The sequence below is a fragment of the Girardinichthys multiradiatus genome, chromosome 19 (genome assembly GCF_021462225.1).
Source record: "Girardinichthys multiradiatus isolate DD_20200921_A chromosome 19, DD_fGirMul_XY1, whole genome shotgun sequence".
Classification (NCBI taxonomy): Eukaryota; Metazoa; Chordata; class Actinopteri; order Cyprinodontiformes; family Goodeidae; genus Girardinichthys; species Girardinichthys multiradiatus.
The window spans coordinates 88268-115164 of record NC_061811.1 but is presented as its reverse complement, the minus strand read 5'-3'; the positions used below and the strand labels follow the sequence as shown (position 1 = coordinate 115164).

Here is a 26897-nt window from a genome sequence, read left to right as displayed (position 1 = left end):
CGAGATGCTAAATTACTAGCATCAAACATGACATCAGGCCTGCTCTGTCTCGCCACCCACAGGAGTTGGCCTATCTTAGATCTGAGCTGTTCTGTCTCCTTTTCAGTGAGAGGTGAAGCTGACTCTGCTGCTCGCGAGGGTGGGAGGTGTATGGACTCCAAGTGCTGAATGTATGTTTCTTGGTGTATTTGTACCTTCTTACCTTCAGTAACAAGATCTACCCCCACATAGGAAAAGCTATTATGTGCTTCACGACCGACATTAAACTTTGACCTGAGGTGAGGTATGACTGACACTGAAAACAAGTGTGATCCATCCCATATAAAATCATCAACATGACAAGCAAGTACACCAGTTACATTTTCAGCTCATCCAGCCAATAGAAAACTGCAAGGTCAACCTTAGACGTAATGCCTCCTGCTTCAATCATGATGCTTATTACCCTGTTATACCAATACAGTGAAGCATCAGCTAAACCATACACACATACACACATTTTCTCAGTTTCCAAAGCACACCTGTGCTATTGGCCTCTGGAGGAGGTTTGATAAAAATGTCTCTGGACAGTTCCATTCCTTGTAAAAAGGCAGATTTAATGTCCATAGAGTGAAGTTCCCATGGTTTTTGACATATAACTGCCACTAGGAGTCTCAGTGACTCTGAGGCACAGGTTGGAGAGTCCTTTTGTATGTCAGAAACTTGTAGCTCCTCAAATCCTCGTGCAACAAGTCTTGCTTTAGGTATTATACCATTTTCAGTTTCTTTCAGAGTGCACACCCTACGAGTGGAGACACACTTTTGTCCTTTGTCCTCAATTTCTTCAAACACTTGGTTTTGTTTCCAGCTTATTATTTCATTTTTCTTTGCTTCATCAAACGACATGTCATTACTCACAAAAACATCCTCGTGTGTATCCGTATTGTTGAAGCCGTCTCTGCTTCCCCGTTGATTTGGGTACAGGTATCAAAGAGTGAAATAAACACAAGTACAATCTACTTATGTTCGCCTCTGCAGAGTGAGAGATGGAGACTCCAGCCAAGTATCTGTGAGCCCAACTCTGCTCAACTCTTGCTTCCAGCTAGTTTTATTCAGTCTCTAGGGTGTGTTCAACATATAGATATATCATGTCACACATGTATAACATAACATAACAGTCCCTTAGGTCCAAATAAGGAATACTTCTGATTGTAACATGCAACTCATCCTCCCCTGTCTCTGGCCTTCCCTGTCCTCTCCTAATTTATGACCTTGCACTCTCTATGCTTCTCACTCCCCTAAGTTTTCACTCCCCTAGGCCCCTTCTATGCTTCACTCCCTAAGCTTGACCCCCCTATTTCCACACATTCCAGTTACACACATAGATAGTTTATATTCTACAATTCCCCTTTTGAACTCTCATAAAAGAGTTCACAATCTAAAATGTCCTTCTAAAAATAAGTAGAAATAAGTAAAAATAGTATTGTACCCCTGTAAAAGAAATAATCATTAAAAAACATGCATGCATCATATTATGCATCCATGAATTCACACTCTGAGTCCTCATCTTGGTTATAGTCAATTTGCAACAGTGGCATCGTTATCTTTGGATCCTTCTGCTCAATTGCAGAGGTGATGAGGCGCACCATTAGAGAACGAATGCATGGCACACAACAACATCCACAGGTTACCATTGTAGCTACAAATACTGCAATAGAAATCATCAAAGACATTATCAACCCCTTCCAGTGTCCAAATATCCCTGACATCCACTCCTCCAGGGGATTATCAATTCCAGAATGTTCATGTATGGTGGCGGAAAGAGTCTTAAGTCCCTCTAAGACCCTTGACACTGAACCGTCCGGCGCAGTGTTGTTAGGAATAAAAGTACAACACATATCTCCAAACATGGCACACACGCCCCCCTTTTCAGCTAATAACATATCCAATGCCATCCTATTTTGTACTGCCATGAGGGAAGTTGGGGCCAATTGTTCAGATAAACCTTCTACAGCATCTCGAGTTAGATTTGCCAGCCGCAAAACATAATGAATATAATTAATGCGATCTACGTTTTTATTGGGAGTTACTGGGAACAAGGCAGCTATAATAGAGATGTTTTCAAATCCAGCTGATATTTGATCTGCAAGTTTATACTCATTTGGGACTCCTCGAGGAACTCCAATTGCATCTATATAGGTGGGGGAACCCTGACTCAAGTCAAAAGTGGTTGAAGTGCTTCTTTTCATAATATGTCTTCTCCTCCTGCGAGTGAGTGCCAGTGCATTATCCTGTTGATATGTCACAGAGGTAATATTAGGACCAATTAAAGTCAACGGGGCCTGCAATCTGACCATTGCACATACTCCTATGGTGTTATCTGGTATATTAGTGAGAAGTCTATATCCTCCGCAGTAATAATATAATCCTGATCGTGCCCAGAGTCCAATCACTTTCCCAGATGTGGTGGTATTACACCAGTCCGAGGGAATTTGTCCTACATTCACCTTTGGGATGTTTGAGGTGGAATTGAAACAAGAATATGTCCCATTCAGCCTCTGAGGAGTGAATGGTCCTGTCTTGGTATTGTTTGGAATGGGAGGAAAGATGCTAGCTAGTGTGGTACAGTTGCCTGGGGTGGCTGCTTTAGTTAGTTGCAACATGCAACTGTACCCCCAAGCATCTTCCGGATATAAAGGGGCTGGGTCAGTGGTTAAGTGTGGCCTTGCAGATGCACATGCAATGCAGTCAGACCTACTTTGTTCCTTTGCGGTTTGTGTCATCCATTGCAGCCAAAGATAATCATCTGCATAACCTGTGGCCATCTGGATTATTTCTAGAGGCTGCAGGGTGGAGTAATCTACTTTCATCACCCCTTCTAGTTGATCTTCTGGTTCTGGAACTGTAGGAGTGCTGGTGGCCTGCACCTGGGGAGTTGGTTTATTTAAATTTACTTTGATTAGTACCTGGGGGTCGGTCCCTGTTACCTCTACCCCTAGAGTGAAATACATCACCTCGTCCCACTTGTGAGAGGTGCGATGCAAACCTTCTTGTAACGATTTTATGGACAAAAATAGTGTATTGACACCCCCAAGTGTGCTATGCGTCACCGCCCTTACCAGGCTTATTTGTTTGGCTTTTTCTCTATTCCGTAAATTGATATATGTCAGGGTGGGTGTCCACATACCCATATACTCCACTGCGTGACCCCAATTTCCGCAAAGCTCGTTTCCCCCATATAAACTCATGGTCCTGCATGCAGTGCATTGGGTGGACACGTCGACATTGGCACACAAATACACATTATACCCCAACCAGGCAATCGGATTCTTCCCACACTTTATAACATCACACAGGTCAAACCGAAAAGTGGTAGTTGCTCCTAACGTGTAATTTAATTCTAATCCCTTATAATGCTTAAGGCATACGTCCTTGGATGGAGTTACCCTAGATCTTTTGGACACCTTCCCGGAGTGGTTTTCAGAACATGTCTGGAATGGAAGTTCACAAAAATACCCTAAGATAAACGTAACAATGAATACTGAGATTAACACTCCACCTATGATAAAACTCCTAGAGAGTTTAATTCCCTTTCTTTGGGTACTCATCATTTTTTTTTTTAAACTTATAAAACTTAAAACATAAACATAGAAAGTTAAATCATAACTTGAAAAAAAATGCAAAAAATCAAAATGTAGTATAAAATATAAAATGTTTGCCAAACGGTGTCTTCTGGGGTGGGAGGGAAGCTCCACCTCTCCCAGTGAGAGAGAAACTCAATCACTCCCGCCTCTTCTTCTGCTGTTCTTTCTTCTCTTCAGCTCCCAGGTGTAGACTGACCTGGAGCCTTGCGTTCTCACACCTGGGGATTATTCTGCCCCTTCAGTGGTGTGAGAAATCTGATCTTCAGATCTCAGGTGTAGACTGACCTAGAGCTAATTTCTCTCACCTGGGGATTATTCTGCCCCTTCTTGGGTGAGAGAAGTGAGATTGTCTTCTCCTGTGTTTTCGCTCAGATCCTCCTGGACCTGAGAAAGGGATCATTGAGGTGGTTCTGCTCCTGCACACTGGCTCCAGTGATACCAAGTAGCGCCTTTGCCCTTCAGCCTGACTGCATGGGTTGTCCTCTCTGTGACCTGGAATGGACCAGTCCACCTTGGCTCTGACCATTTTCTTTTGATGACTTTCAGGAGGACCCACTCTGCTTCTGAAGTAGTAATTCCAACCCTGGTCTCTGGTTCTGCTGGGATCTGTTTGGAGAAAGCTGTAACAAGACTGTGGAGAGATCTGTAATAATCACGACGAGACATAGATTGTTTACACTCAGTGAGAAACGGTAACCTTGTTTGTGGACCTGGGAATGGCCTCCCTGTTTGCAACTCATGTGGAGTTAAACCATGTTTCTGATTTATAGAACTCCGTACAGACATCAGAACTAATGGCAAAGCCATAACCCAATTCATTTTGGACTGTGCACAGATCTTAGCCAATTTGGTCTTAAGGGTTCGATTCATTCTTTCAACCTTCCCCTGTGACTGGATGATACACAGAACTAAATGAGTGTTTCAGTCCCAGGAATGTTTCCACTTCCTTGAGTTCCTCATTTTTGAAATGTGTTCTGTTGTCAGACCTTATTTTAGCTGGAAAACCGTGTCTAGGGATATAATGATTTATCAAACACTTCACAGATTTGCTGTCTTCCTTTTTTGTAGGCCAGTAAATGCATCCACACACACCAACAGATATCTGAACCCATTCACTCTCTCAGTCATGTCTGTATAATCAATGATAACCTCTTTTCCTTTATGTGCCTGGGCTGATTTCCTGCACACTGTTTAGATGCCTGGTCAGCGGCCTGATTACCTTGTGCTACTCTGGTGTTACTGCTGTCATGTCCTCTGCATTTAATGACGGCTACTTCTTGAGGGAGCAACAAAGCTTCAGCCAGCCTTTTCATTTCCTGTTCATGCTTAATGGGTTTCTGTCCTGCTGTCCTGAACCCTGTTTTCAACCATTGCTTTAGTTCAACGTGCACTGCACTTGTGGCATATGCTGAGTCTGTGTAAATGTTTACTTTCTGTCCTTCTCCTAATTCTAGAGCAGCTATTACAGCCAAAACTTCTGCTCTCTGCGCTGATTGTGCATCTGTCTGTTCTTCTGCCTGTACTGTGACAAAATCTGTCCCTGTGTCTTCCACAACCGCGTATGCTGCCTTAAGTCCTTCTGTGTCATGTCTGAAGCAGCACCCGTCTGTGTACAGGTTTCGGCCGTCTGTTAGGGATGTACTTTGTAGATCTGGTCTGATTTTTTCATTAAACTCCACTTTTTCTGCACAGACATGTGGTTCTCCTGATGTCCTTCTGTCTGCCATGTTTATTCCTTCATGTGTGTATGTGATGTTTGGGGCCTCCAGCACCTTACTCAGCCTCTGTTGTCTCAGTGGTGAGAGTGTGAAAGCCTGAGAGTTCACAATGGCCACCATGCCATGCGATGTTAATATGTTAAGAGGATGTCCCATCACTATTTGAGCAGTTTTTTGGATTATTTTAGCCATCCCTGCTGCATGTCGCGTGCACTCATGATGTCTTTGTTCCATGTTGTCCAACATTACTTATATACATGAGGACTGTTCTAAACCCACCTTTTTTTCTGGAACAGCACACCATTGGCTGTGTGTGCTGTGACAGAAACATCCAAGTGAAAAGGCAACGTGTAATCTGGATGTGCCAAATGTGTAGCTTGCGAGAGGCTGGTTTTTAAGTTAATGAACGCTTCTTCAGCCTCTCTAGTCCAGTCAAGCGGGGCAGTGAGATTTCTCATGCCCTGTTTTTTGACAAGATCTCTAAGGGGTGCAGTGAGGTCGGTGTAGCCGGGCACAAAAGATCTGCTATACCCTGTGAGTCCTAGGAAAGACAACATGTCCTTAACCAGGAGTGGTTTTGGGTGGGACAAAACTGCAGATTGGTGAGCTGGGGACATCCCCGTGCCAGGCTGGGAAACAACTCTGCCCAAAAGTCAACCTGGCGTCTGCAGATCTGGAGTTTGGCTTTGCTAACCTTGTAGCCTTTTTTAGCCAAACGTGACAGGACAATTGCTGTTGCCTCAAGGCATTCAGCCACAGTGGGCGTTGCAAGAAGGATGTCATCCACGTACTGAATCAGAGTGGTGTTTGGTGGTAATAGGCAATCTTGGAGAGAGTCTTTTAGAACCTGATTGAAAATCCCTGGAGAAAGCGCAAATCCCTGCGGCAAACGAGTGTATCTATACCTATGAGATTTATAGGTAAATACAAAAATGTCCCTGCATTCCTCAGCTAACGGAAGGCAGAAAAAGGCGTTGGCCAGATCAATGCAGGTAAACCAGCAATGGTCAGGGTTCAGATTTGTCAGAGCCACATAGGGATTGGGCACGGGAACGGTAGGTGTGGCCAAAGCTGCATTTATGGCCCGTAAATCATGTGCCATGCGCCATTTACCTGTCCCTTTTTTCTCCACCGGCGGAATAGGTGTGTTCCATGAAGAGGAATGTGCAGACTCTAAAACAACTGAGTTCCAGAGGCCTTCCACTGTATCTTGAATGCCTAGTTCTGCTGCTGGCTTGTGAGGGTATTGGGGCTTCCATTATGGTTGGTCGGTGGTCAACTGAAAAGTAATGGGGGAACATTTAATCAGACCTACATCCGTGGGCCCCTCTGCCCAGAGAGTGGAAGGCATTTTTTCCACAACAGCTGCTGGCAGTGGATGGTCTGTTTTTTCCCTGCCATGGTGTCTGTCTAACTGAACATGCTCCATTGTGCCCACATCTGTGGAGTGGTTGAATATGCGATAAGTGTTCCCTGAGGGCGAATAAAAAAGGTTAGGGGTTGCCAAAGGCTGCCAATCCTGTAGATTCAGGGAGCGTTTTAACACACCTCCAAGTTCACGTGCTTCATGACCTGGGTGCAGAGCCAAAGAAACATGAGGCACGCCATCAGACCACATCCTAAACCACACTTCCTGCTCTCTAGTCAAATGAACCTCAGCCACCACTCCTTCTGGTGCTACATAAATGTCTGTGGTGGCAATGTCCCAGTGTGCACCCTCTAACTCGTCAGCAAAGCTTTCCTGGTAGCATTCACAATTATTTCTATCATAAAACAAGGTGACATGCGGGGGGTGAGGAGGAGGAACATAGGGCGCCAGAGTGGAGACCCAGGATTTCCACAGATGAAAAGCCGAGAGAATGCCTCTGTGCGCGGTGGTTTCAGGTTGCAGCAAAACCCAGTATATATCAGCTATTGAGTCCTGCAGTGGCTGGAGGAGGTACTGTCCATGTGAAAAAGAAGTGTTATTGTCACAAAATAACTGGATGCCATTGGGCAGGTGAACCTGCAGTCCATCAGTCCCACATAAAATGGTTGCTCCCAGTTTTATTAACATGTCTCTACCCAGTAAATTTACTGGTGTGTCAGTGGAGACTAGATAACTGTGATTCAGTGTCTGTCCACCAATTTCAGTCTTTAAAGGCTTGGTATATGGCAGGACCTGCTTTGCCCCCGAGAACCCCATGACAGTTGTAGTCCTGGTGGAGAGTGTGTTTGGAGGAGCCTGTTTGATGGTTGAACATGTGGCCCCGGTGTCCACCAGAAAAGGAAGGCTATTTCCGGACACAGTCACAGACAGCAGGGGGTCCGCAGTCCCGCTGTCTTCTGGGGTCGGTGGGGACCGTCAGTGGTGCTCAGGCCAGCGACTAGGCTCGTCCCAGGCCGGTAATTGGATTTGTGGTCCATATGCACCGCGTGCTGGGCCACCTCTGCCTCTGTATGGACGGGCCGTAGGAGCCATGGCGGGACCATAACACCCATACCCTCCTAACACCCATACCCTCCGGGTGGACCATTCTTATGGGGGCAATCTCGGGACTAGTGTCCAGGCTCATTGCAGTAATAACACACATCAGCATTACCCAGCCTCCTCTGTGGTCCTCTCTAAAATCCCCTTGCTCTTGGCCCTCCTCGTCTCCCAAAACGACCAGCATGTCCCTGATATGGGACCGAGGCCTGATGCCACTGTCCTGCTGTTTCTTGATTTCCAGGAAATGGAGGAGCCTGAGGGGACTGAGACACTGCACCTTCATACATAATTTTAGATGTTCTACCCTCCTTCTTCTTTTCCCCAACCTTCAGTCTAGCTTCTGCTAATTGCATTTTCAGGAGCTGAGTTTGTAACGTTTTTAATTCACTCTCCTCATCTTGTTTTGCCTCTTTGAGTTTAGATAAATGATGTATCAGGTGGCGATCCCATACTGCAATTTCTGATCCAGGCAAATCTGGATTATCCTCAATGTTCGTTTTAACCTGCAGCGGTAACCCTCGTAGGACAGCATCCCGGAACCAGTCCCTTTGGGGACCTTCTCCGTCTGGATTAGTTCCTGTCTGTGTTTGCCACACGGACTTGCACTGATCTAAATATTCTCTAGGATTTGTGTTTGCGTTCCACTCAAATTTTGGAATGGTACGTCCTCTGGATACTGGATACATTTGTCTAAGAGCTGTGCCTATATGAGTGGAATATACAGTAAGTAGGACATCATCTGGTACTATTGTTGTACCTGCAGCAAGCTCTATGTCCCTACAGCTGTGTGGCTTCATGCATCATCCAGCAATGGCCCGATAGTCACCTAGAGCTAACGTGGTACCTGCTGTCAGGGAGTCTAGAGTCTGTAACCATATAGACGCTCCTTCTGAGATGGGAGGCAATTTGTCACACAAAGTGGTAAGATCTCCAGTGCAAAAGGTTTGTATCTATTTGCTCCAAATTGTTGTTGGAACAGTGGACCCATATAAGAAGATTTGGACTGAGTTCGGGGTGTCATGTTATAGCCACGTCCAGCTGGGGGAGGCATAGCCTCGGGTACTAGTGGCATTGGGGTTGAGGAAGATAACATAGCTTCCTCATTTTCAATTGGTGTCTGATTCTGTACTGTAATAGGTGGTGCCTGCATATGATAAGTTCGTCTTTTATCCATCTCCCTGACACTGACATATTAACTGAGCCCTTAGTTACATTGGCTTTCAGAGGTGTGACCAATTCCATATCACTAGATGAATGGGAAATATACGGGGTGGAACACTTTATTGGGCCAGAAACTGGCCGCAGTTTGTCCCGTAATACCCGGTCAGCAAATGGATCAGTTTGTGGGGCCTGTGATATGAATGATCCTACAATTGACAATACAGACCCATCAGTGGAATGTGAGGAGAGAAGTAGGGGCCGAGCAGGGGGGTTCAGGAGGAGTCTGAGCAGTTCCTGGTGGTAAATCACACACTCTGACTTCTCCCCCAGTTACTTTCAATGTAGGATATAAACCAGTAAGAGGAGAAGTGGGGGCCTTGTGGTGTGATAAAGCGGGCTGATTTGCTAGAAGTTCATATGATGGCGGCATTTCAACTGTACTGCTATCTTTAATCTGTCTGCTCTTCCAGTCTCTGTTCTCAGTCATAGCATGATCACTACTCTGCCACAAGAATCTCATTTGTAACCAAAACGTTTTGTCTTTTTCTGCTTTATTTGCCAGGTCCTTCCATTTTCCTCTGCTCAACCAACTGCTGTCTCTACACATTTTTTCAGCCAAATCTCTCTCTTTTCTTGCATTTTTTTCCTTCAAACTAAACCACTTGCCTAGACTCTCTTTATCTGTCTTGCTTTTCCCATCTTTTGACAATTCTTCATTTATTTTAGAATCCATCCATTTAACCAACTTCTGTTCCTCTTTGTATTCAAATATTTTCTTAATAGCAGTTTTCATTATTAACAGCTGAGTTTCTATAGTTTTCCATAAAACATTCTGTTCTTTTGCACTGATATCCATTTCTCTATTAAATTCACTTTCCATCTTATAACAACAACTATCCTTTTTTGTAAAAGATATAGTTGTAATGCGTTATCTCAGTCACTCACTCATTCAATTCTGATCAACTTTCAAGACACCAGAACACATTCAACCCCCAGAAGCCTGTTTTAAGTGGTCAGTGTGTGTGTGTGTCTCACAGCTTATGGACTTAAACTATAATTCTTGTCTAATATTTGCCGGAGTGTATGTGTGTCCAGCTTATGCACTTTTCTAACCCTAACAGGTCTGTTGTTGGTTATTTCTCCAACTTAACAGACCGGTCTTACAGTAATAATAACTGCTGTTCACAGCTCTTAAAAAAAATGTCAAACTCGCAGAACTTTCTATATCTTCCGGTGTTATTTCCACCGCTTATATTGTTCCTTCTAAGTTTATGTGTTTATAATCCGAATTTTCACAGAGAAATATTTCGTTACTCATCAAAAACAGCAATCAGCAGTCTATCCATAAGACTTCCAGATAGAAAACTGCATTCAGTCACCTGCTTATGAGAGAGCTGCTCTCCAGTCATAGACAAATTTTCACTCACTCTGCCTAATAATGTCTGTAACACAGATTATTTCCTTTGCGCACAGCTCATGAGTTTTTTACCAAAAAGCCTGATCTTGCTGAATGCCTGTACTCAGCTCACAGTTCATTTATTTTATCACAAACCTGATCTCGTTGGATTATTTCCTCCAACTCACAGTTTATCACTTCACAGGACGTATTCTCAGACTGTGTTTGTGCTTTTATTACGTCTGTAATCCGGTTTTACTGAGGCAGAACTCACGTAAAACATGGCATTAACACCCAAATGTTTTGCCTGATCTTAGTGTATTTACTTTTCTGTAGAATTTGGGGTTTCTCACTCTCCCCTGGCCTCTAACCCAGCTAACAGTAGACCTCCGTCGAGGACGTACTCTGAACCGCCACATTCGAGAAACTACTATATTTTCCACACAATACCACCACTAAGTCTTGTAATTCTCTTAAAACAACATCTTATTCACCAGTTTAAATCCTAGTCAACATTTATGACACTCTTTTTCTTAAGTTTTGGCAGACTCAGACTTACTCAGACATCAGACACAATATTAATTTAGCCTATCGAAAATCCAAAAGCAGAGTTTTGATTAAACAGGTTCTGCTTACCTGTTTTGTAGTTTTGGCTAGCCGTGTCTGATGCCTGTTGGTCCTCGTCAGTGGTCCAAATATCTTTCGCCTGTTGTTCCAAATCCCAGACGAGCCACCAATTGTTGAAGCCGTCTCTGCTTCCCCGGGTCCGTTGATTTGGTTACAGGTTTCAAAGAGTGAAATAAACACAAGTACAATCTACTTTATGTTCGCCTCTGCAGAGTGAGAGATGGAGACTCCAGCCAAGTATCTGTGAGCCCAACTCTGCTCAACTCTTGCTTCCAGCTAGTTTTATTCAGTCTCAAGGGTGTGTTCAACATATACATATATTATGTCACACATGTATAACATAACAGTCCCTTAGGTCCAAATAAGGAATACTTCTGATTGTAACATGCAACTCATCCTCCCCTGTCTCTGGCCTTCCCTGTCCTCTTCTAATTTATGACCTTGCACTCTCTATGCTTCTCACTCCCCTAAGTTTTCACTCCCCTAGGCCCCTTCTATGCTTCACTCCCTAAGCTTGACCCCCCTATTTCCACACATTCCAGTTACACACATAGATAGTTTATATTCTACAGTATCCTCAGCATCTGCCTGGACTTGAAAATCCTCCAACTGTGACATATCAGCTGATTCACTGTTGCCAGCCACTTCTGCCGGCTCCAACAGCTCCAAGTTAAACCAGTTCTTGTATTTCCCAGTTGCTTTGCTGGCACGCCCCAACACTTTAGCTTTTTGTGAGACACCCTCTGCATTTCTGAATGTCACAATTTGACCTGTCTTTATGATGGTGTTCCCAGTGTGCTGTCTCTCTGCCTCTGCATTTACAGGAGCAGACAAAGGATGATTCTCAGGATTTACTGCAATAGTCTCTTCTCTTACATTCTCTTGAATGATGTCCACTGTATGTTGTCCTTGAATGTTCTCCTTATTGCAGGTAATTTGAGGTTCTTCATTCTCGTGAGTAACTTTTCTCAATCTGAGTTGATGCACTCTGACACAAGTGCCTCCGTGTCTTACAAAAACGACTGCACCATCTTGACCAGTCACCACTCCTGGTCCTTTCCATTCTGGACAATCCACTCTTTTGTAAAAGACTTTGTCTCCAGTTTCATATCGCTCGTCTATGGGTCACAGCTGCTTCTTTAGTGCTCTGCGTATCCTTTCTGAACATTCCGCTTCTGTAAAAGCCTTTCTTGCAGCATGCAGGGCTGAAATATGCTTGGCAATCCATTCGCTCTTGGTGGTGCCCTCTAGAGCTGGAGCTTTGTCTATTAATACAGAGGGTAGGTTGGGATTCTGCCTGAACACCAGCTGATGTGGGCTGTATCCATGGACACTCTGCATAGAGTTATTTGCCATAAGGGCCCAGTCCATGGCAATGCTCCAGTCACATCCAGTACTTGCTTTGACTTTCTGTAGGATCTCCGTCAGACTTTGATTATGGCGCTCTAACAGTCCATTGCTCAACAGACTGTAAGCAGGTGTTGTCTTAACTTCAATATTAAAGTTCTCGGTCTTGTCTCTCACTTCCTCGTTATTAAATTCACCATCATTGTCACTGAACAACTTTTGTGGTGGGCCATGTACACTGATCCAATCATGGATAAAACTGGTTAAGACACTACCAACACTGAAACGGGTGAACTGGTCAATAATGTGTAGGTACCAAATCCCAGGTTCAAGTTCGTGCAGATCTACAGCAACTGTTTCATTGTATGTAGATGCCAATGGTAAGCCGACAGCAGGTTTTGGTTTGGTCTTACAATATCTTTGACACACATCACACTGGTTCACAACCTTTTTCAGCAGGCTGTTGCGTTCTGTGTCCTTGTTACCAGAACCAGTCAAAGGTCTCTGTATTTTATCAGCAGAGGCGTGTCCAAACTGTTTATGAAGTTTCTCCAGAACTTTCATCTTTTTATTTGTGTTCATCTTGTCTGTTATAGTCAGTATTTCTTTCTCAGTAGCTTCTAATAGCTTATCAGAGTGAATAACATTTCTATTTTCACTGTCCACAATGTTCACGCAGTAATGACCTGAGTTAGTAAAGTCCAGTTTGACAGGCTGGTTGAACATCACTGCACTGTCCCTTTCCATGTCCAAAACGGTCCCTGCCCTTTTTAATGAGGTTTTACTCAGAAGCAGCGGGATGTCAGCAGGTACTACTTCAGTTTCTATATTACACTTTGTGTTGCCAATTTTAGCAGGTATCTTTACCTTTTTTATGGAGTAGACAATTTTTCCATCTCCAAACTTGAAGGGCCTGTGACTGTATTTCTGTCTCTTTCATACTCTTCGCACTTTTCTTTTGTAATACAGTACTGTAGTTGTCCAGCCACTCTTGTCCACAAACTGTCCTAGTGCAAGCAGTGTCTATTATTGCCGAGCCAAAACATTCTGTCATGAATATTTCGGCATCTGTTGGTGATTCTTTGGTGTATAGAGTTAAATTGCACTCTTCCACGTCTTTTGTATCATCAGCAATTTTAACACTATCAGCTTTTTGCGGACAGTTTTTAACCCAGTGAAAAGTACTTTGGCACACTGCACATTTCCACCGTCGTCCGTACTTATCCAGCGGATTTGTACCGGGCTGCGGTGTGTTGGGCTGTGGAGTTTTCTGATGGGGACTTTGCCGCCAGTACTTGTCTTTTTGCCGCCATTGCTCCGTTGCAAACACGGATTCCTGTCTAATGTCTTCCGCTGCCGCTCTCTGCTCTCTGTTACGCCAAATATTCTCTTCAAAGCGGACTTCATAGAAGCAACTGTTATATCTGAGCATGCCGTTAAAGCCAACTGTCTGTCCATCATATCCAAACATGCAGTGTCCAAAAGCTTAAAAGCCAAAACTCCGTCAGGTAGCTCCATGTTGTATTTTTTCATGCGCGAGTAACGCTGCTCGAAATCAATAATATAGTCCGCAATCGACATGTTAACTTCTTTTGTGATTCGGTCAAAATCCGAATACGCCTCATAGATCCTGTCCTTTTCCTCTTTCAGGAACAAGTCATCTAGTTTGGCGAACAATATAATCATTCCAGTGTCTTTATTTAGGTCTTCTACCGGAATTTCCATCGCTGCGTCCCGTGCTCTTCCAGACAGTGCCAGGGCGACTGCAAGTGCTTGTTTCTTTTTTTCCAAATCCGTAACTCTCGTCCAAATGTTGACGTCATTCTTCCAGCTTTTGTAAGGCTTTCCTTCTTCAAACGTTGGCGGAACTCTGTAGTTACTAACCATCCTCTGCTACCAATGTTAGTCAAAGAAAACAACTTGTTTATCCTTTCGTAACTTTATTCCGCCATGAGCATTCCTCCAGAACAACTCCGACACCGCTACCTCCAGTAGCTCCACCTTCACACCCTCCCCACAACCCCCCACAGTGCCCCTAGCGGATGAACATGTAATACGAACCAAACAAAGGATTAACACGGCCCACTCTGGGACTTATTTGGTTTAATGGTTTTGACACTGTAACCTTTTAAACCTGTGCCCACCTTGAAACCAGTAATCAGCCCATGCCTATTGGTGTGTCATATAGAGTCACATCAGTGATGCTTTTATAAGAATGCACTAGAAGACACTGTGGAGACAGCATAGACTCCATCATCTGCCAGCAAGCTGAATGCAGTCTCCGCAAAGCAGAGCTCTCCTTCCAAGGAAGCACTACTGTGGTGCATGGCTAAGTTTCATCAGGTAAAAGATGCAGGAATTTCCTCAGGGCATCGTGCACATTTACATGCCTCAGTTCTCTCCATTAATGCATATACTGAACGGGTCATGCTAAGGTGTCCTGAGACAGCTGAGGGTAGTTTTATTTTCAGAATTGCTGGCATTTAAAAATAGAAAATAAGATTGCAGCTGAGTTGCGGAACAGCAGCTCGAGATCTCCTGTAAGGGTTGGTATAATTTAATTGAATCATAGTTTTTTGCATTTGCATTTCACAGACTGATGGTATTATTTATGGGCAACGTACACTTGAAGCTTCAGGTGGACATCAGAAAATATGTCTGTTATTTTCTATCAAACAGTCCACAGCAGTTCAAACCAGAAATCACAGCTGTCTTGCATGTGAGTTTGCATGTCCCCCGATGCATGCTTGGGTTCTCTCCGGGTACTCCGGTTTCCTCCCCCCCTGCAAGAGTTAGTGAGTATAAATGATGGATGGAAAGAAGTTTGTTAATCACATTAAATAATAATCTGTTTCAAATTTAGCAAAAATCTACATGGTCAATTCTTTAAACTTACTGTTTAATCCGAAGGAGCAAATGAGATTCAAATAGTTGTAAAACTATTTTATTAATTACAAATATTCACCCTTTAGTTGAAATGTAATGAGTATTACAATCAGTGACTAAGAGAATTAAAAGCTAACTTATTAGGAATTATAGTAATATATTGAAATTATTTCATTAAATAAACAAAACAAACCATAAATCACTAAATCTTGTAACATTTCCCTCAAACTGAAGTTCAAAGGTCTGGAGTGTGGGCAACATAACAATTAATTCATTTAGTTATCAAATAATGATAACTAAAACACAGCAGGGGTTCTTCACCTGCCAATCAAACCCATGTACACACACCAACAATTGTTTAACAACAGAAACATATAAAATTAACATCAAAACGCAATATCCAAAATATAATCAAACAATGCTTATGCCCAGATAAATAGAACACACAGCAAACAAGTTCCACAGTTCATGATTTAGATGCCCTGCTCACGGAAAGTTTGCATAATAGCAGGCAAAAAAACGCACTCCAAAAGGGGTGGCGTCACAAAATTAAACAGTCAGTCAGTTCTCGTATGTCCGAAAAACTCTGGTGTACCTCCCCTGTATCCCGGGCAAATAAAAGATATAATACCCGCAATCCAATTAGGGGCGAATAGTAATCCCACGGGTAAGATGCAGAGCAACAATCATCATCCCCAAAACTTGCTCTAACGGCGCCCTCTCAAAAAAGACAAAAGAAAAAACATCCTTTTATTCCATCTTCTCCAGACATCACTATGAAGATTATTTTTTATACATAAAACACAAAAACTGGGCTGCACGGTGGAGCAGTTGGTGGCACTGTTTCGTTGCAGCAAGAAGGTCCTGGGTTCAACTCCCAGCTGGGGTTCTTTCTGCATGCAGTTTGCTTGTTCTCCCCGTGCCTGTGTGGGTTCTCACTGGGTACTTCCACAGTCCGAAGATATGTCTGTTAGGTTAATTGGTCTCTCTATATAGCCCTTAGGTGTGTGAATGAGTGTGTCCTTGGTTGTTTGTGTTGCCCTGTGATGGACTGGCGACCTGTCCAGACTCTACCCCACCTCCCTCCCATAGACTGCTGTAGAGAGAGGCACCAGCTCCCCCATGACCCACTATGGATGAAGCGGTATAGAAGATGACTGACAAAAAACAGTTTAATACATAAGAGCAAAAAAAAAAGAAATAAATACATAAAGAAATTTATATTTCTTACCATACAGAGGACAATAATCAGAATAAATGGTGACTCCACAGCACATGCAATAAGAGCAAAAAACTAATTCAGCACATACAGAACTGTGCAAAGGTTTTAGGTGTGAAAAGTGCTGTAAACAAGGAATGCTTTCAGAAATTATGATTGTTTAATTTTATCAATTTATAAAATGCTATGTGATCGAACCCAAACATACAGCCAAAGTCATTAAAAACTATCTTTAGCATAAAGATGAACAAGACTTACTGGAAGTGATGGTCTGGCCCCACAGAGCCCTGATCTCAACATCATCATGTGTCTGGGATTACATGAAGAGACAGAAGGATGTGAGAAAGCCTACATCTACAGAAGATCTGTGGTAAGTTCTCCAAGATGCTTGGAACAACCTACCAGCCGAGTTCCTTCAACAACTGTGTGCAAGTGTACCTAGCAGAATGGATACTGTTCTGAAGGCAAAGGGAGGTCACACCAAATATTGATTTGATCTAGATTTCTCTTTTGTTCATTCTCTGATTTTGTTGATTGAAGAAAATAAATAATTAACACTTCATTTTTGAAAGCTTTCTTTGTTTACAGCATTTTTCACACCTGCCTAAAACTTTTGCACAGTGCTGTAGATAAATTGTCAGTGACCATTACAATCTAACTGCTAAAAGAGAACTTTTATGGCCAAATAAGTGTTTAGGGCGCAGGGGTAAAGTGCGCATCTCATTTATAGGGGTTACAGTCATTGATGCAGGACTGAATGCTGAGAAGGGATTTCAAGTGTGTTGGAGCAGGAATGCATCTAAGGGCTGCAAAATAGTAGCTCTCCAAGACTTGTGGTTGGGCACCCCTAGTGTTGAGGTCTTTGAGTCCAATCTTGTTTTTCTCCAGACCACAACTGCAACCTCATTTTACCTGCAGCTTAGTGTGAAGCTCTTGACTGCATTTATAATCGATCAGTAAAGTTTTTTACTTGTCTGTAAGGACCTCCCCCTGTGGCCTCCACTCTCCACCTGCAGCTACTGAGCTAAAGTCAGTAAACCTCTGCAGGATGTTTGGACTCCACAGAGTTCTCTGCTTTGTCTGTTGAACTTGTTACCAGTTTATCAGATTTATTGGACCGGCATCGTGTAGTTTAGGTTCTGCTTGCATAGAGGTTTTGCTGCCACCGGATTGCAGCAACAGCTACATTATTCTGATTACAGCACTTCTCCAGAAAATGGACATGTTCTAGTCTGCCTGGTGTCGTGGTCCTGTCCAGCACCAGAAAACAGCCTTAGGCCCAGGTCTTGGACCTGGAGGTCTGATCTCTAGGTCCATCTCTCTGCACAAAAACATGTTCTTTCCAGAGAGGTGCTGGATGTTTCTTCAGGTTCAGGCATTGGATGTCAGCCGGTTCCTCACTTGGCATTGGAACTGTTAGGATTATGATTTTTGATTAATTAATCTTTATCAATAATTATAATTAAAAATCATAATTTGAGAAAATCAATATCTTAACCAAAAATCCTCATTTATGAATCGAGACCAGAGATGTTTCTGGTGGCTCAACGCCTCTGATAATTACAACTGTTAAATACTCAGTAATAATTAATAACTATTACTAGATGTCACTGTTTAATCGACCGTTTCTGCCAAAACGTGGGGAACTTTGACCTTATTTTGACTGACAAATCACTCTTGCACAAAATAAACACAAACGCTTTCTCTTTATCTACGTGAACATTTATTAAATCAACAGTCTGATCCACCTCACTATTCTGACTCAATAACCTTCACCTAATCAAACATGTAAAGTTCTACACAGAAGGGTAAAAAAATATACAACTAAACAGATAAAACCAAACAGCAGTGGGTGTGTATGAGATCAAACCAGCAGTTATGGCAGTTATAGTAAAATAAAAAGGGAATATGGTTGAACGAAGCTTTGGGAGCGCCCCTCCCAAAGTGTAGCTTAGGTACAGTGAGCCATAAAACTTCCCCCACCGCTGGGGATGTTCGAGAACACAAAGGGTTGTAAAACCTTTGGCGGCAACTAATAAAACATGAAGTTGAAGACAAAGAAAATGGATGATTTTCACATAAGGTTATTATAGCAATCCAGTTTCACAGCGCACCTGGACTCAGGTGTTCGCACAATAAAAGCACAACTTGCGAGACTCGGCGGCCTCAGAAAATAACATAACATACAGGTCCTTCTCAAAATATTAGCATATTGTGATAAAGTTAATTATTTTCCATAATGTCATGATGAAAATTTAACATTCATATATTTTAGATTCATTGCACGCTAACTGAAATATTTCAGGTCTTTTATTGTCTTAATACGGATGATTTTGGCATACAGCTCATGAAAACCCAAAATTCCTATCTCACAAAATTAGCATATTTCATCCGACCAATAAAAGAAAAGTGTTTTTAATACAAAAAACGTCAACCTTCAAATAATCATGTACAGTTATGCACTCAATACTTGGTCAGGAATCCTTTTGCAGAAATGACTGCTTCAATGCGGCGTGGCATGGAGGCAATCAGCCTGTGGCACTGCTGAGGTCTTATGGAGGCCCAGGATGCTTCGATAGCGGCCTTTAGCTCATCCAGAGTGTTGGGTCTTGAGTCTCTCAACGTTCTCTTCACAATATTCCACAGATTCTCTATGGGGTTCAGGTCAGGAGAGTTGGCAGGCCAATTGAGCACAGTGATACCATGGTCAGTAAACCATTTACCAGTGGTTTTGGCACTGTGAGCAGGTGCCAGGTCGTGCTGAAAAATGAAATCTTCATCTCCATAAAGCTTTTCAGCAGATGGAAGCATGAAGTGCTCCAAAATCTCCTGATAGCTAGCTGCATTGACCCTGCCCTTGATAAAACACAGTGGACCAACACCAGCAGCTGACACGGCACCCCAGACCATCACTGACTGTGGGTACTTGACACTGGACTTCTGGCATTTTGGCATTTCCTTCTCCCCAGTCTTCCTCCAGACTCTGGCACCTTGATTTCCGAATGACATGCAGAATTTGCTTTCATCCGAAAAAAGTACTTTGGACCACTGAGCAACAGTCCAGTGCTGCTTCTCTGTAGCCCAGGTCAGGCGCTTCTGCCGCTGTTTCTGGTTCAAAAGTGGCTTGACCTGGGGAATGCGGCCCCTGTAGCCCATTTCCTGCACACGCCTGTGCACGGTGGCTCTGGATGTTTCTACTCCAGACTCAGTCCACTGCTTCCGCAGGTCCCCCAAGGTCTGGAATCGGCCCTTCTCCACAATCTTCCTCAGGGTCCGGTCACCTCTTCTCATTGTGCAGCGTTTTCTGCCACACTTTTTCCTTCCCACAGACTTCCCACTGAGGTGCCTTGATACAGCACTCTGGGAACAGCCTATTCGTTCAGAAATTTCTTTCTGTGTCTTACCCTCTTGCTTGAGGGTGTCAATAGTGGCCTTCTGGACAGCAGTCAGGTCGGCAGTCTTACCCATGATTGGGGTTTTGAGTGATGAACCAGGCTGGGAGTTTTAAAGGCCTCAGGAATCTTTTGCAGGTGTTTAGAGTTAACTCGTTGATTCAGATGATTAGGTTCATAGCTCGTTTAGAGACCCTTTTAATGATATGCTAATTTTGTGAGATAGGAATTTTGGGTTTTCATGAGCTGTATGCCAAAATCATCCGTATTAAGACAATAAAAGACCTGAAATATTTCAGTTAGTGTGCAATGAATCTAAAATATATGAATGTTAAATTTTCATCATGACATTATGGAAAATAATGAACTTTATCACAATATGCTAATATTTTGAGAAGGACCTGTACAATTCAGAACACATTAGACTATAAGTGTCGATTCTACATCGCACTAAAACCTCCTCTACCCTGCCCAAGCTATTCCTAATAAAGAAATAAAAATAAAAAGTGGATTTTACTTGTCGTTGTCTCCTCTGAGCAGAGGGAGAGAGAGGGGGAGGTGAAGAGCTCCACGCGTCCACTTTATACATCAGTCAGCCAAGACCTTTTTATTTCTCTTTGTCTTATAGACGCTGTGATCTCAGCAACTGAGGCAACATCTGTCCACACGAGCATCACCGACTCTAGTTTAACTTCACCAGGTCAGTGCTTCACTCTGACAGCGAATACTTTCCTCCCACCAGGCCCAGAGAATAAAAGGCTGGCTCTGCGGCCCAGAAATGTTTGAATAGTTTCTAGTTTACTGATGTCCTGCTCCGTTGTCTGACATTTTACATCTGGCTACTGCAGAAGATGAACTTATGACACTTCGATCTCAGACTTGGTTTAAAACAACCTGAGGATGCATGTATTTAACTCAAAGCATTTGAAATAAATTGGTAGTCTTTATAGATAATGTCACGTGGTTCTCGAAGGTCTCTAAAGGTTTTCTTTAGGTTTAGCTCTTTTATTCTCTAAAGTTATAAAAAATTACTTGCATGTAATTAGGGATGGGAATTGGTACGAATTTAGCGATACCAATGGCTTGATTGATCTTGCTTATTGATTCAATTCATTATCGACCGTCTAAACGATTCTTGTTGAGTTAGGAAATAAAATATAGTACAAATGGGTTTGTTTGCAGTAATTCTTTAATTTAAAGTATGCACCAACTTTTTGAATTCCAATCAGAGAAAACTAAAGCTGACTTAAAAAAATGAAGTATTCCTCTGTAAGAATTAAGATTATTGATTACATAATATTTATCAAGAATTATCATTTAAAATCATAATTTAAAAAAATTTTAATTCTTAACCAAAAATCATTACTTACGAATTGAAACCAGAGATATCCTCTGGTGTTGTAATTCTGGCTCAAAGCCCTTGATAATTACAATTATTAAATTATCAGTAATAATTGATAACTATTATTAGATGTCACTGTTCAATCAACCGCTTCACCGAAGGTGGAGGAACTTTGACCTTATTTTGACTGACAAATCACTCTTGCTCAAAATAAACACAAAAGCTTTGTCTTTATCTACGTGAATATTTATTAAATCAACAGCCCTGATACACCTTGCTCTTCTGATTCAATAATCTTCACCTAATCAAGCATGCAAACATTCTACATAAAAGGGGTAAAATAACTAACTAAACAAGATAAAACAACATTGAGTGTGTATAAAGTCAAACCAGCAGTTATGGCAAAAATAAGAGAAAATTTGGTACTGAGTATAGCTTTGGGAGCGGCCTCCACCAGGCTGCAGTCATAAAATCCCCAAAGTTGGAGCTCATTGAAACACGAAGGGTCATAAAACCTTTAGGCGGCAACCAGTGGAAAAACACGAAGAGTGAAGATGAAGGAATAGTGAGTGTTCCACCATGAGGTTCTAGCAGTCCAACTTTAAGTTCACCTGAGTCTGGACTCAGGTGTTCAAACACAGTGAGACACACACAGCTTCAAAGCGCGGCGGCTTTCAGAGTCCAACAGCAATCCAAGTTTCAAAAAGACATTTCATGCACATACAACTCAGAACACATTGAAATCCTACTCTATCCTGCCCACACTATTTCTGATAGAAATAAAACAAAGCGGGACTACTTGGTGTCGTCTTCTCTGGAGCAGAGGGAGAGAGGGGGGAGTTTGTTACGCGTCTGTAACAAACTCAAAGACAGCCGGCCTTCCTCCTTTGGCAAAAGGGGAAATATATGACGGACCGTCAGCAGTCGACTGGAACAAAACAAAGAAGAACATTTCGTCTCCTTGGAAAACCTCCGTGGGTTTTTCTTGGGTTACGTGTTAAATCCACGCCTTCGATCGGTAAAGTAAAACCCGCAGGTCTTCCAATCCCTGCAAGCTTAGCTCGTTGAGCTTCTCATGAGTTTGGCCAGTGGGGAGAATTACTGAAAAACCATGTGTGGTTTCTTCTCCAGAACAATGCGCCTCAGTTGCGTGGTAACCGCGTCTCGGTTTCCAACGGGAGAAAAAGCAAAGGTGGGTCGTCTCCCGTGTCCTTATATAGCCCACTGTGACATCAGTGCTGCAACGCCCCTTCCTATCAGCTGCAATTCCTGCTGGGAGTTGTGGTTGCAGACCATCCTGGGGTATATAGTAGCAGATGACACTGGGAGGTATAGTAGTGAAAAAATGGTCCAACACTGTCAAATCAACATTTTAACATAAAATGTAACCATTATTATTAACTTTTGCACATCATCAGTTTTTGTGCAGAAAAATTAGCATGTTTGCCTTTTCAGGAAGGATACAAATGATAAATGGTAAATGTCTGCACTTGTATAGCACTTTATCAAGTCCCCAGAGACCCCAAAGCACTTTACACTACAATCAGTCATTCACCCATTCATCCACCCATTCACACACTGACAGTGGGAAGCTACATTGTAGCCACAGCTGCCCTTGGGCAGACTGGCAGTGGTGAGGCTGCCATACGATCGGCGCCACTGAGCCCTCTGATCACCATCAGCAGGCACAGTTGCCCCGTTCAGGACGTAAGGTGTCTCCAACTTGGGAAAACACCCTCAGATGAAGTGGAGGATGCTTGGACACATGTTTGGATGGAGGATGCTTGGATACATGGATGTCCTTGGTTGGAATGAAAGAAAGACTTGTATACAGTAGGACTTGTTCCACTCTCTGTGGTACAGAGACAGAGGGCTGCTGCTGCTGGAATGACAAAAGCTCACTGTCCTCTTCTTCAAAATGTTCTTCCACGGGTGTCTTTTTTTGGTGCTTTATGAGTGGCATTAAAATAATACATATAACCATAACTTGTGATCCACAATCAGGTTTAATTTGAGAGTTAAATAGTGTAATAATCCATTCTATCTATCATCCTTTACCAAAAAGAACAAGACTTACATAGTCATCTTCTTCTCCTTTTTCTTCCGCCTGCCACTGTGTCTCTCCCAGTTCTGAAAGCTGATAAACAACAGTGAGCATCAAGAAACACAAATCTGCTACAGTCAAAGCTATTTTCAAATTGAAATACCTCTTCTGTTGCTGCTGCTGCTGCAGTCCTGACTCTGTCCTAGATTTCATCCCCATCAATTCTGGATTTAAATCTAGGGTCTAATACAGTTTCCTCCATGAATGCTTGGATATCCTCATCTGGAAGTTTAAAATGGAGGATAAATAATACACATTTTATTGATAAAAGAGATTAAATATGAAAAAGCAGTGTCATCATCTTGAACTGTGTAATGTTACGCCAACTTCTGTAGGATGGGCAGTATCTGGCCACAGGTTGGACTTTTTTCACTAGACAGCAAGTATGGATGTATAATGTTTCTGCATCAACAGCACTAACTCTTCTGCCTTCCTTAGGTTCTCATTGCCAATTTTGCCAAGTCTGCAATATAAACAAAACAAACAAATTTTAATAATTTGTTACCTTATGTTACCAAATTTTAAGTCCTCCAATAATTACATTCTTGTCTTTGTCAAAAGGCTTTCTAAGACGTGGGTCTATAACTGCAACTTGGATGCTCACAGAACTCCTCCATCATCAAAAACAAAGTGCCATCTTGTCCTAACATCTAAGAGAAGCATGTGCTGGGGCAGCTCTGAAAAGCATACATGCAGACAAAAAACATTGCATTATCATTTTGGATTGAACCTAATTCATTCATTTACATTTTGGTAGACTTTGACTCGAGTATTTAAAATGTATTTTTACCAAGAAGTTGCTGCTTCTCTTTGAGGACTACCTTTGCCATATGGGATCTCTTCTTCCATTAAATCACAGAACGAATCCTTGTAGCCCAGTTAAAATTGTACTGCAGCTGTACAGTTTCTGAGCTCCAAGGTTTAACGTGTGTGCAAAACATGAAAGCTTGATGTTTAGCTTTTCACAGCTACACTCATGTTTGCTGCGTTATCCACAGTGGCTGGCACAATCTTCTCTTTTACTCCAAATTCCTCAAAGATGCCATCAATCTCCTCTGCCACAACTGTCTCTGTCTGTGATTCGTAGACGGCTTTGGTTTTGATGACTTTTTCCTTATTGTGACCTTCCCTTACATAGCGCAGTGTTAAAGTGATTCAAACCTGTCCACCCATCAGCTGTGATGGCTGCCTTTGTGACCTGCTTCAGGTCTAAGATCAGATTGCTCTTTTCAACTCCATACCAAACTGGGATCAAATGGTTTTTAAACTGTCTCTTCTAGGGGGATGGTATTTTGAGTTGAGAGTCGTTGTCATCTCCCTACAAAGAATAAGTAATAGAAATAAATAATACAGAGCTGTATTTCCTACCGAAATTCAGGGTGGCAAAAGGATGCAAACCTTTCACCACAAATCTAGTCACTGGTCTGTGACATTCATGAATTTTTGCCTCGCTCATTTTACTCTTCCCTGCCTCGATGAAAGGGGTAGCTACGGGTATTCAAGAGCCAGCGTCTGAGCCAGCCTCACTCTGGCAGTCATCGTCAGGTATATGGACGCGATGCTTCACCCAAGTGTCCAAGACATGTGGCCCCAGATCATATGACATGACAACAGAATCGATCATCGAACTGCGGCCTAGGGTGTCCTGGTGCCAAGAGCACATATGGACACCCCTATGCTTGAGCATGGTGTTAGTTATGGACAATCCATGATGAGCACAGAAGTCCTATAACAAAACACCACTCAGGTTCAGAACGGGAGGGCCATTCCTCCCAGCCACACCCCTCCAGGTCTCACTCTCATTGCCAATGTGAGCGATAAAATCCCCCAGCAGAACAAGGGAGTCCCCCGAAGGGGCGCTCTTCAACACCCTCTCCAAGGGCTCCAAAAAGGGTGGGTAGTTTGAGCTGCTGTTTGGTGCATAAGCACAAGCAATAGTCAGAACCCGTACCCCCACCCTTAGGCGAAGGAGGTAGGCTAATAAAATCAGAACACAGAAATAATTAATTTTTTATAGCTGCACATGAAGGGATAGAAATCAGGCCTAGAAAATCCAATGAGGCTATAGAATCGAGTCTTACCTATTACTAGTTCAAATTTAATAACAGAAACTCAAAAATATTATATTCTGGACCTGTCTTTCAGTGAATATGTCCAGATGTTTTCCAAAATGTCTATTTAAGACTCCAAACATAAACCTTGGGTAAGACCTGGGCATGCCCACATCTAAAGGCCATATCTCCTACTTGCTTCAACATATTAGTGAGGTGTCCAATGAAATGTGACACTTTGTGGGATCCGGTTCAGGTTTACTGTCGGCATGATACAAATACTGCAAGGGATGCATAAATACAATAAAATCTTTATTTTCCTATTCTATTAAAAAAAAGACACCTCACTATCTCTTCTCAATGGGAGTTGGTTCTTCTTCCTTGTCTCCACTTCCACCTCTCAGCCTGCTCAGATGCTTTTCTTCTCCGCTCCCTGCTTGCTAGTATTCAACAAACTTTTACAGAAATTGATTGTTTTGGAGATGAAACTCCATCAACTAGCAGTGAATATTGAGGTAAATATGGGGTACAGCAATAATTCAACTCTGCCTGTGATCCCAAATAGTGACAGCCAGATCAACGATTCAGCCCCCTCACCTCCCGGCATGTTTTAGGTTCAAGGCCAAAAAGGAACCTGCTACTTAACTGGAAGATCTCGGCAATTAAATAGATCAGAATGGACAGAATTACAGAGAAATGCCCCCGTTTCCCCTGGGAAAAGGAGACTTTGACAGTGAGCTGCTGTCACAACAACTGATAGGAGTGAGACAGCTGGAATTCCCCTTCAAAACAGATTTGCCCCACTACAGAATGAAAACCAGGAAAACTATCCATCTCCTGAGAACAATAAAAGGCATGAGAACAATATTCATTCTAAACAGTCTTCTCCCAAGTTACCAGAGAAGCAGCTTTGGAGAAGAACCATCGGACCAAGGACCCTAATAGTGGGCAACTCAGCTGTGACTGGGATCAAAAACGTCTGCAACAAGAGAAACACAGAAGTTATGATTGGTACCAGTAAGTTGGTGTTCGATATCTCAGAAAATATTCTGGCAATCACAGAAGAGCAGAAAAAATCAGAAGTATTCAGAATCAGCTTTATTGCCAAGTTCATACATACAACAAGGAATTTGACTCCGGTACACTTTGCTCTCTGGTTTTTGTTTTTGCATTACCGAATATACATATTTACAATGTACAATATACACATATATAAATAAAAAGGTGCATTTGTAACATCTGTATGCTGTTGTTTTGTACTCTATTGAATGTTCATCAGAGAAACAGCCTGGGGGAAGAAACTGTCTCTGTGGCGGCTGGTTTTAGTAAACAGTGCTCTGTAGCGCCACCTGAAGGTAAAGCTCTAAACAGTTTATGTGCAGGGCATGTGGGGTCTGCAGAGATTTTAGCAGCTCTTTTTCTGACCCTTGACCTGTATAAGTCCTGGATGGAGGGAAGGTCAGCCCTGATTATTCTCTCTGCAGTCCTGATTATTCGTTGCAGTCTGGAACTGTCCTGTTTGGTGGATGATCCAAACCACACTGAGATGGATGAAGACAGGACA

General features: G+C 42.7%; 1 protein-coding gene across 7 annotated transcripts in view; it reads left to right on the top strand.

The window, feature by feature from the left end:
• ism2a (isthmin 2a) overlaps positions 1–26897 on the top strand; it is a 76273-nt gene that overhangs the window by 37740 nt on the left and 11636 nt on the right. For 6 of the 7 annotated variants that reach the window (XM_047346152.1, XM_047346146.1, XM_047346148.1 and 3 more), the window contains one exon: positions 20465–20536. The exons of the other annotated variant lie outside the window; for it this stretch is intronic. In XM_047346152.1, coding sequence (XP_047202108.1) covers positions 20465–20536 — 72 coding nt within the window. The remainder of the gene's footprint in view (positions 1–20464; positions 20537–26897) is intronic. 7 annotated transcript variants of the gene reach the window in all.